The 11,631-nt window shown below is 44.9% G+C and overlaps 1 protein-coding gene across 1 annotated transcript in view; it reads right to left on the bottom strand.

Moving 5' to 3' along the window:
* Positions 1-2,781: 2,781 nt before the first annotated feature.
* The window catches only part of abcg8 (ATP-binding cassette, sub-family G (WHITE), member 8), a 71,790-nt gene continuing 62,940 nt past the window's right edge, over positions 2,782-11,631 (bottom strand). Inside the window, exon 13 of the mRNA XM_070890963.1 lies at positions 2,782-2,919. Within this exon, the coding sequence (XP_070747064.1) occupies positions 2,782-2,919 (138 nt within the window). The remainder of the gene's footprint in view (positions 2,920-11,631) is intronic.

Raw genomic sequence — 11,631 nt, 5'->3', positions numbered from 1 at the left:
GTCCGTTATTGTGTGTCAATGCATTCTAGTTTGGATCTGCTAGCTCTGAGTGGCCATAGTTTCTCGAATTGTTGGACACTTCTAAGTGACTGACTGGCCCCAGTGTCCAGCTCCATGCATACCGGGATGCCATTTAATAGGACTTTCATCATCATAGGTGGCGTTTTGGTATATGAGCTGTGGATGTTTGCGACATGAACCCGCTGAACTTCAGCGTCCATTGCTTTGTCCCAAGCATCAACCTGCCTTGCAGACCCCTCTTCTGGTTCATCTGCCTCGTAAATTAGCCTCACTGCGGGCTTACTGCACATTCTGGCTAAATATCCCCTGAAGTTACAATTTCTACAGATAATTGTTGAAACCTACAGGTTTTTGCAGCATGTCTGCCCCCGCACCTCCAGCATGAGCTGATATCGTTGTGAACAAAAGGGCTGTTACCAGGCATTCCTCTCTTGAGTACTCTGTTAGTGGGTGTCAATGGCCCCATCCCGGGACGCATTGTCCGCCGTGATGGCGTAAATGTCTGTTCAACCTGCCATTGTCTCTGTTGAGGACCCACTCAAGAGTCTGTTGCTGCCTGGGTGGTGTCGAATTGCCCTTGCCTGCCTGCGGGGTTCTGAGTCACGTTTACAATGTTACAATGTTAACTCCCTGATCCATCACCACGTTGGAAGCAGAGCTGCGCGCGTATATTATCTTGGTTTCCTCCTCCCCCGCCATGAAAGTCTGAGCCATCAACGCCGCTGCTTCTAAGGTCAAGTTCTTGGTCTCAAATAGCTTTCTGAAAATCCCGGCATGACCAATGCCCTCAATAAAGAAATCCCTTAACATCTCCCCCTGCAGGCATCGGTGAACGTAGAGGCTGGCCAAACACCGGAGGTCCGCTACCAAGTTCGGTATGCTCGGTCCTTCACGACGTCGGTGGGTGTGGAATCTGTGTCGGGCCATATGTATGCTACTCGCTGGTTTGAGGTGCTCCCTGATCAATTTGCTAAGTTCTTCAAAGGTTTTGTCCGCCGGCTTTTCGGGTGTTAGTAAGTCCTTCATAAGCGCGTAAGTCTTTGGTTCACAGCTGGTCAAAAGATGTGCCCTTCGTTTGTTGGCTGCTGCACCCTCCAGCCATTCTTTCGTAACGAAGCTTTGCTGAAGCCTCTCAACAAAATTGTCCCAGTCTTCCCCAACACAGTACTGTTCCTCTGTGCTACCGGTGGCCATTCTCGTGGGTCGTGAATTCCCGTTTCTCGTCGCCAATGTAAGGTCCTTACTCTACAGTATGAAACCACACGAGGCACATTCTGGGGACAAGGTCACTCTGTGACCTTAAATCTTTATTCACAGGACTCCAAAGATGATGACCTCCCTTTTTATACCTGTGTGATCAGGTAAGGAGTGTCTCCCACAAGTTCACCCCTTGTGGTCAAGATGTGCATCTAGGTTGAGTGTATACAGAAATACAGTGGTGTTACATTGTGGTTACATACATGACAGCCCCATTTTCTGCAGGCCAGCAGCTGCTTCCTGCCCATTCTGCAAATAGGAACTGGAATGTTAATGTTAATGAGGCCTGGGAGTTGAAATAGCCTGCTTTCTGCTGCAGCGGGTGAATGTCTAACTCACCCAAGTCACCCATCTTGCTGGAGTACAAATCGAGGTCAATTTATGTCTATACTTAAACAGTGAATATTGGCAGATTATTCAATAGTGGAGGCCGTTGCAGCAGAGTTCATATAAATGCACTAAAACAGGTCACTGGATTCCAATCAAGAGCAGGACACTTAAATAATAGTGACTGCAGCACACCACCCTCACCCCTCCCCCCCTCTCCCCCCACCTGCCTACATGGCTGAGATTAGCTAACTCTGCACACACCAGAAATTGAATTGGTTCAATGCATTAACCATTTCATCCCAGTCAATGGGGCTTTTAAAAAGGCAGCCAGTCCAGCCATACCTGCACAATGGCAGTACAGGAGCCATGGTGAAGTTTGCTGAAATGCCCTCTGTATTGTTAACCAATCCCATTAAAAGCAAGTCCAAAAATCAAATTGCACTTATTACTTTTGAAATAATTCCACACTTCAAATATACAACTGGAGGCAATAGGATATCCAGACTATTCTGGAAGACCATCATAACTCACCACCTGATCGCATAATAACCCTAACCACACAAGACATTGACAGTGAATAAGGGGACCATGGAACCGAAAATATTTACAGAACAGCTCTTCTGTAATTCAAAGCGATGCAATGCACCTGTCTTTATTCAAAGAAATTACATCAGGTCGTACATATTTAATTGAATGAGTTAAAATTGATGAATGTTACTGTTTTCTCCTTTACCTTGTGATATTTCATACAGCCCTTCCCTCAAGACATACCATTTGGTGTTAAAACCGGTCAACTGTTTAACAAGTCATCGATATGGTACCAGTCATATAACACTACATTTTATTACATTTCTTACTAGTCTGTTAGATTTTTTTTTCTATATACAAACCATATAATTGAAAAAAAGTTTGTTGGAAGTGGGTAAAATTTACAAATCTGTGATATTTAAAATTTCCAACTTGAAAACTAACTTATTTCAGCCGATCATTAGCTAGTTCTTGCACAATTACAGATAATGTCAAAAAGTCAATGCAGCACTGTCAGGTGCCTGATGTACTCCACTCTCAACTCTCTGCAAAAGCATCTGGTTAGGTGGAGGAGAAGTCGTGTCATTATTTGAAATGGCCATCCTTTGAGTGCTGCGAGTCTCAAATAACTGTGGTAATAGTATTTTACCAATCCTGATTTGATTTCTGTTTGACAAACCTTAATGACACATAGTAGAGAATCAGAAATCCAAAACATATGGCTATCAGGATGAGGTAGCACATGTACAGCGGTTCCGAGTCCATATCCATAGATTTAATTATCTAGAAAATCAGATTAGAAAAAAATTGTTAGTTGTCATTCAGTCGGCTTCGCATTTTGCTTCTGATATATTGTGATCCCATGTATTTATAACACAAAACCACACAAACAGCCTTCTCATTTGTTGGTCAGACTACTATCTTCAGTGATTTTGAATCAGTTTGGGTTACAGTAAGGTTAAATTAAGGCCTAGATGACAACAACTTGCATTTATATAGTGCCTTTAACTTAGTAAATCGTCTCTTATGTGAAATGCTGACACAGAAAATCTTTCTTAGATTGCTCTTCCCCATTGATCTTTTCAGGGTCCATATTCCCCAGGTAGCAAGTCAATGAGAAGCAATCTAAAGAAGCTTTAAGAACCACAGCTTCACTTAAGTGCGTGTTAACTTTTAAAAACATTTTTTCTTGTGCCAGAAACCAGCTAGTGTAGAGAAGCAATGTGGCATCCTATGAACTTTAAAATATATGGTCAAAGACCTCTAGATTGTATAGCAAAGGACATAATGTGCTTGGATTCTTTAACATGAAGTAAAAGATGACTAGTAGTGTCATCCTCATTCCACTCCCACTTTCTTCTTCATATAATCAGCAGATAAACCTTAAATATATAGTCGTAGAGACCAGGATGGACCCAGGTTCAATCTTTGATCTACGTTGAAACATAGAAATTTACAGGGCAGAAGGAGGCCATTTCAGCCCATCGTGTCCGCGCTGGCCGACAAAGAGCTGCACGGCCCTCGGTCAGCAGCCCTAAAGGTTACATATAAACCCATGAACAATGACGGAAAGTCAAAGAGCACCCAGCCCAACCAGTCCGCTACACACAACTGTGACACCCCTTATATTGAAAACATCTACACTCTACTCCAACCGGAGCCATGTGATTTCCTGATAAAAACCCAGGCCAATTTAGGGAGAAAAAAAATCTGGGAAAATTCCTCTCCGACCCATCCAGATGATCGACTAGTCGCGGAGATCACCCTGGCCGTATTCTATTCCCTGCAGTACTTACCATTATATCTGCGCCATCCAACCAAAGGTCATCCAGTCTAATCCCAATTACCAGCTCTCGGTCCGTAACCCTGCAGGTTACTGCACTTTAAGTACCCATCCAACCATCTCTTGAAAGTGGTGAGGGTTTTTGCATCCACCGCTCTTCCAGGCAGCAAGTTACAGATCCCCACAACCCTCTGCGTAAAGAACCCCCCCCCCCTCAAATCCCCTCTAAACCTTCCACCAACCACCTTAAAACTACGCCCCCTCACAATAGACCCCTCCATCAATGGAAATAGGCCCTTACTATCCACCAAGTCCAGGCCCTCAATATTTTGTACACCTCAGAGGTCTCCTCTCAATCTTCTCTGTTCCAATGAGAACAACCCAGCCTATTCAATCTGTCCTCATAACTAAGATTCTCCATTCCAGGCAGCATCCTAGTAAATCTCCTCTGCACCCTCTCGTGTAATCACGGCCTTCCTATAAAACGGCGACCAGAACTGCACGCAGTACTCCAGCTGTGGCCTAACCAAAGTATTATACAATTTAAGCATAACGTTCCTGCTCTTATAGTCTATGCCTTGGCCAATAAAGGCAAGCATCCGTATGCCTTCTTAACCACCTTGCCTGCTACTTTCAGGGATCTGTGGACAAGCACTCCAAGGTAGATTTTAAACTAGATAAGGCTAACTAGAGGGATGGCAGTGCAGCTCAGTCCTGTAGTGAGCACATCCTGCGGCATGTGGGAAGTCCTGGATACTTCGCGCAGCATAGACAGGAGGTATCTCCAGTTTCAACTGCTCGAACTCTGCGTTTTGGAGCTGGAGCAGCGAGTGGAGTCAATATGATGCATCCGCGAGGCTGAGAGCTACGTGGATAGCACGTTTCAGGAGGTGGTCACCCCGCAGCTTAAAGGCATGCAGGTAGAGGGGAAGTGTGTTAGGCAGGTATCGCAGGAATCCTCCCATGAGTCCATCTCGCTTTCAAACAGATATTCACTTCTGAGTATCGTTAAGGACAATGGTGCCTCTGGGGTGTGCAGCCAGAGCCAATTACAAGGCACCACGGGTGGCTCAGTTGCACAGGGGGGAGGGATGAAGCACAAAAGAGCCCTAGTGATAGGGGATTCTATAGTTAGGGGAACAGATAGGCGTTTCTGAGGCCGTAGATGTGACTCCCGAATGGTTTTGTGTCTCCCTGGTGCCAGGGTCGAGGATGTCACAGAGCGGATGCAGGGCATCCTCGGGGGCGGGGAAAAAAAGAGGGTAAACAGCTAGAGGTCGTGGTCCATATCGGGACCAACGACATAGGTAAAATAAGGGATGATGTCCTACAGGAAGAATTCAAAGAGCTAGGAAGATAATTAAAGGGTAGGACCTCAAAGGTAGTAATCTCCGGGTTACTACCAGTGCCACATGCTAATGAGTATAACATAGAAACATAGAAAATAGGTGCAGGAGTAGGCCATCCGGCCCTTCGAGCCTGCACCACCATTCAATAAGATCATGGCTGATCATTCCTTCAGTACCCTGTTCTTGCTTTCTCTCCATACCCCTTGATCCCTTTAGCCGCAAGGGCCATATCTAACTCCCTCTTGAATATATTCAATGAACTGGCATCAGCAACTCTCTGCGGTAGGGAATTGCCTTCTTCACCGCCTGCTGTACCTGCATGCCAACCTTCAATGACTGATGAATCATGACACCCAGGTCTTGCTGCACCTCCCCTTTTCCTAATCTGCTGCCATTCAGATAATATTCTGCCTTCGTGTTTTTGCCCTCAAAGTGGATAACCTCACATTTATCCACATTATACTGCATCTGCCATGTATTTGCCCACTCGCCTAACCTGTCCAAATCACCCAGCAGCCTCTTAGCGTCCTCCTCACAGCTCACACCGCCACCCAGCTTAGTGTCATCTGCAAACTTGGAGATATTACACTCAATTCCATCATCCAAATCATTAATATATATTGTAAAGAGCTTCGGTCCCAGCACGAAGCCCTGCGGCACTCCACTAGTCACTGCCTGCCATTCTGAAAAGGACCCGTTAATCCTGACTTTCTGCTTCCTGTCTGCCAACCAGTTCTCTATCCATGTCAGTACATTACCTCAATACCATGTGCTTTGATTTTGCACACTAATCTCTTGTGTGGGACCTTGTCAAAATCCTTTTGAAAGTCCAAATACACCACATCCACTGGTTCTCCCGATAGAGTAGAAGGATAGAGAGGATGAACACGTGGCTGGAAAGTTGGTGCAGGAGGGAGGGCTTTAAATTCCTGAGGCATTGGGACTGCTATTGGGGGAGATGGGACCTGTACAAACCGGACAGGTTGCACCTCAACAGCGCCGGGACCAATATCCTTGCGGGGAGTTTTGCCAGTGCTTTTGGGGAGTGTTTAAACTAGCTTGGCAGGGGGATGGGAACCTGAGAACGAATTCAAAAGGGAAGGAAGTAAAGCAGAAATTGATAGCAAGAATCTAGAAAGCAAATCTGTAAGACAGAGGAAACAGTATGTAGTAAGCAAGGAGGTCTTCCTGTGCTGAATGCTATATTCCTTGCATTAAAGTATATACCAAATAAAGCAGATGAGCTAAGAGCAAAGGTAGACACTTGGGAGTATGACATTATAGCATTTACAGAAACATGGCTGAAAGAGGGGCAGGTTTGGCAGATCAATATTCCTGGCTATAGGATTTTCAGACAAGATAGAGAGGAGGGTAAAAAGGGGGGTGGGGGGGGGGGGGAGTTGCGGTATTGATTAAAGAAACTATTACAGTGGTGAGGAGGGATGATATGTTAGAGGGATCATCAACTGAAGCCTCATGGGTCGAATTGAAAAATAAAAAAGGGGCGATCACACTGCTGGGCATGTATTGTAGACCCCCAAACAGTGGAGATAGAGGAGCAAATATGTAGGCAAATTGCTGTGAAGCCTAAAAACCATAGGGCAATAATAATAGGGGATTTTAACTATCCTAATATTGATTGGGACAAATATAGTGTGAAGGGTATAGAAGGTGCAGAATTCTTGAAATGCATTCAAGAGAACTTTTTTAGTCAGTATGTAGCAAACCCAACACGAGAGGGGGCGGTTTTGGATTTAGTTTTGGGGAATGAAGCTGGGCAGGTTGAAGGGGTATTAGTGGGGGAGCACTTGGGTGCCAGTGACCATTATTCAGTCAGATTCAAATTGGTTACGGATAAGGACAAGAATGGGCCTGGAATAAAAGTTCCGAATTGGGGAAAAGCTAATTTTGCTAAGTTAAGGAGTGATTTGGCCATTGTGGATTGGAAACAGCTACTTGTGGGTAAATCAGTGTCGGGAGGCATTCAAGGAGGAGATCAGGAAGGCTCAGGCCAAACATGTGCCCTTATAGAAAAAGGCTGGGAAAAATAATTCTAGAACCCCCTGGATGTCTACATAAGAACATAAGAATTAGGAACCGGAGTAGGCCATCTAGCCCCTCGAGCCTGCTCCGCCTTTCAACAAGATCATGGCTGATCTGGCCGTGGACTCAGCTCCACTTACCCGCCCGCTCCCCATAACCCTTAATTCCCTTATTGGTTAAAAATCTATCTATCTGTGACTTGAATACATTCAATGAGCTAGCCTCAACTGCTTCCTTGGGCAGAGAATTCCACAGATTCACAACCCTCTGGGAGAAGAAATTCCTTCTCAACTCGGTTTTAAATTGGCTCCCCCGTATTTTGAGGCTGTGCCCCCTAATTCTAGTCTCCCCGACCAGTGGAAACAACCTCTCTGCCTCTATCTTGTCTATCCCTTTCATTATTTTAAATGTTTCTATAAGATCACCCCTCATCCTTCTGAACTCCCAACGAGTAAAGACCCAGTCTACTCAATCTATCATCATAAGGTAACCCCCTCATCTCCGGAATCAGCCGAGTGAATCATCTCTGTACCCCCTCCAAAGCTAATATATCCTTCCTTAAGTAAGGTGACCAAAACTGCACGCAGTACTCCAGGTGTGGCCTCACCAATACCCTATACAGTTGCAGAAGGACCTCCCTGCTTTTGTACTCCATCCCTCTCGCAACGAAGGCCAACATTCCACTTGCCTTCCTGATTATTTGCTGCACCTGCAAACTAACTTTTTGGGATTCATGCACAAGGACCCCCAGGTCCCTCTGCACCGCAGCATGTTGTAATTTCTCCCCATTCAAATAATATTCCATTTTACTGTTTTTTTTTCCCCAAGGTGGATGACCTCACACTTTCCGACATTGTATTCCATCTGCCAAACCTTAGTCCATTCGCTTAACCTATCTAAATCTCTTTGCAGCCTCTCTATGTCCTCTACACAACCCGCTTTCCCACTAATCTTTGTGTCATCTGCAAATTTTGTTACACTACACTCTGTCCCCCCTTCCAGGTCATCTATGTATATTGTAAAAAGTTGTGGTCCCAGCACCGATCCCTGTGGCACACCACTAACCACCGATTTCCAACCCAAAAAGGACCCATTTATCCCGACTTTCTGCTTTCTGTTAGCCAGCCAATTCTCGATCCATGCTAATACATTTCCCTCTGACTCCGCGTACCTTTAACTTCTGCAGTAACCTTTTGTGTGGCACCTTATCGAATGCCTTTTAGAAATCTAAATACACCACATCCATCGGTACACCTCTATCCACCATGCTCGTTATATCCTCAAAGAATTCCAGTAAATTAAACATGATTTCCCCTTCATGAATCCATGCTGCGTCTGCTTGATTGCACTATTCCTATCTAGATGTCCCGCTATTTCTTCCTTAATGATAGCTTCAAGCATTTTCCCCACTACAGATGTTAAACTAACCGGCCTATAGTTACCTGCCTTTTGTCTGCCCCCCTTTTTTAAACAGAGGCGTTACATTAGCTGCTTTCCAATCCGCTGGTACCTCCCCAGAGTCCAGAGAATTTTGGTAGATAAGAACGAATGCATCTGCTATAACTTCCGCCATCTCTTAATACCCTGGGATGCATTTCATCAGGACCAGGGGACTTGTCTACCTTGAGTCCCATTAGCCTGTCCAGCACTACCCTCCTAGTGATAGTCTCAAGGTCCTCCCTTCCCACATTCCTGTGACCATCAGTTTTTGGCATGGTTTTTGTGTCTTCCACTGTGAAGACCGAAGCAAAATAATTGTTTAGGGTCTCAGCCATTTCCACATTTCCCATTATTAAATCCCCCTTCTCATCTTCTAAGGGACCAACATTTACTTTAGTCACTCTTTTCTGTTTTATATATCTGTAAAAGCTTTTACTGTCCATTTTTATGTTTTGCGCAAGTTTACCTTCGTAATCTATCTTTCCTTTCTTTATTGCTTTCTTAGTCACTCTTTGCTGTCGTTTAAAATTTTCCCAGTCTTCTATTTTCCCACTAACCTTGGCCACCTTATACGCATTGGTTTTTAATTTGATACTCTCCTTTATTTCCTTGGTTATCCATGGCTGGTTATCCCTTCTCTTACCGCCCTTCTTTTTCACTGGACTTACAGGGGAGGATTAAGAAAAAAGGGACGGTTATGTCTTATACCAACAGCTAAATACTATAGAATCTTTAGAGGAATGCAGAAAGTAAAGAGGCAAAATTAAAAAGGATATTAGGAATGCTAAGAGAGAGAGCATGAGAAATTCTTGGCTAGTAAAATTAAGGAAAACCAAGATGTTCTATAAATATAAGAGTAAGAGGGTTACTAAAGAAAGGGTAGGGCCGATTAGAGACCATGAGAGTAATTTTGAGTGGAGGTGGAAGATGTTGGTAAGGTTCTTAACGAATACTTTGCATCTGTTTTCACAAAGGAAAGGGGCAATGCAGATACTGCTATCGAGGAGGAGTGTGATATTCTAATGAAATAAATAGTGAGAGAAAGTATTAAGGGGTTTAGCAGCTTTGAAAGTAGATAAGTCCCCAGGCCCAGATGAAATGCATCCCAGGCTGTTGAGCGAAGTAAAGGAGGAAATAGCAGAGGCCTTGGCTATCATTTTCCAGTCCTCTTTGGATCTGGGCATGGTGCCGGAGGATTGGAGGACTGCTAATGTAGTACCCTTGTTTAAGAAGGGAAAAAGGGATAGGCTGAGTAATTACAGGCCTGTCAGCCTAACCTCAGTGGTGGGAAAATTACTGGGAAAAAATTCCAGAAAGACAGGATAAATCTGCATTTGGAAAGGCAAGGATTAATTAGGGACAGTCAGCATGGATTTGTTCAGGGAAGATTGTGTTTTGACTAACCTGATTGAATTTTTTGAGGCGGTAACTAAGAGGGTTGATGAGGGTAGTGCGCACGATGTAGTATATATGGACTTTAGTAAGGCTTTTGATAAGATCCCACATGGTCATGAAGGTTAAAGCCCATGGGATACAGGGAAAAGTGGCAAGTTGGATCCAAAATTGATTTGGAGGTAGGAAGCAAAGAGTAATGATTGCTGGATGTTTTTGTGACTGGAAGGATGTTTCCAGTGGGGGTCCCTTTTTTTGTGTGGTATATATCTACGATTTAGATTTGAATATAGGGAGTATGATTAAGAAGTTTGCAAACGACACTAAAATTGGCTGTGTGGGTGATAATGAAGAGGAAAGACACGGGCTGCAGGAGGATATCAATCTACTGGTCAGGTGGGCAGAGCAGTGGCAAATGTAATTTAATTCAGAGAAAAAAGTGTGAGGTGATGCACTTTGACAGGGCTAATAAGGAAAGGGTATACACTAAGCGGTAGGCCGCTTAATAGTGTAGATAAACTATCTGATCCAAGTATGGCACTGGAGAGCACTACAATTAGTGTCCCTGTGTTAAAATTAGCCAGAGCTTCCACTCATTATCTTCTGCAATCTTCCCTTCCTTCTACAATTACAGCATGATGTTACCGAACCAATATTAGTTTCATCGTCATAGGCAGTCCCTCGAAATGAAGGAAGACTTGCTTCCACTCAAAGTGAGTTCTCAGTCAATTACAGTCTCTGTCACAGGTTGGGCAGACAGTGGTTGAAGGAAAGGGAGGGTGGGGCACACTCCTTCCGCTGTCTGCACTGGATTTCTCAATGCTCTCGATGACGAGACTGGAGGTGTTCAGCGCCCTCCTGGATGCTCTTCCTCCATTTTGGGCGGTCTTGGGCCAGGGATTCCCAGGTGCTGGTGGGGATGTTGCACTTTATCAAAGAGGCTTTAAGGGTGTCCTTGAAAAGTTTCCTCTGCCCACCTGGGGCTCGCTTGCCGTGTAGGAGTTCTGAGTAGAGTGCTTGCTTAGGGAGTCTCGTGTCGGGCATGCGGACAATGTGGCCCACCCAACGGAGTTGGTCGAGCATGGTCAGTGCTTCGATGCTGGGGATGTTGGCCTGAGAACACAGATGTTGGTGAACCTATCCTCCCAGTGTATTTGCAGGATGGGTTGGTGGTACTTCTCCAGCGCTGAGGTGTCTGCTGTATATGGTCCACGTCTCAGCCATATAGGAGGGCTGGTATCACTACTGCCCTGTAGACTATAAGTTTGGTGCCAGATTTGAGATCCTGGTCTTCAAACACTCTTCCTTCGGTAACCGAACGGTGTTGGACCTCGTCATCGATGTCTGCCTTTGCTGACAGTAGGCTCCTGAGGTATGGAAAATGGTCCACGTTGTCCAAGGCTGCACCGTGGATATTGATGACTTCGACACAGCATGCTACCCGCCACCATCTCAACAAAACCCCAGCCCTGCACAAGGTAGATAAGG

The sequence above is a fragment of the Pristiophorus japonicus genome, chromosome 9, assembly GCF_044704955.1.
Source record: "Pristiophorus japonicus isolate sPriJap1 chromosome 9, sPriJap1.hap1, whole genome shotgun sequence".
Classification (NCBI taxonomy): Eukaryota; Metazoa; Chordata; class Chondrichthyes; family Pristiophoridae; genus Pristiophorus; species Pristiophorus japonicus.
The sequence above is the reverse complement of the archived record's forward strand: the minus strand, read 5'-3'. Positions and strand labels throughout refer to the sequence as shown.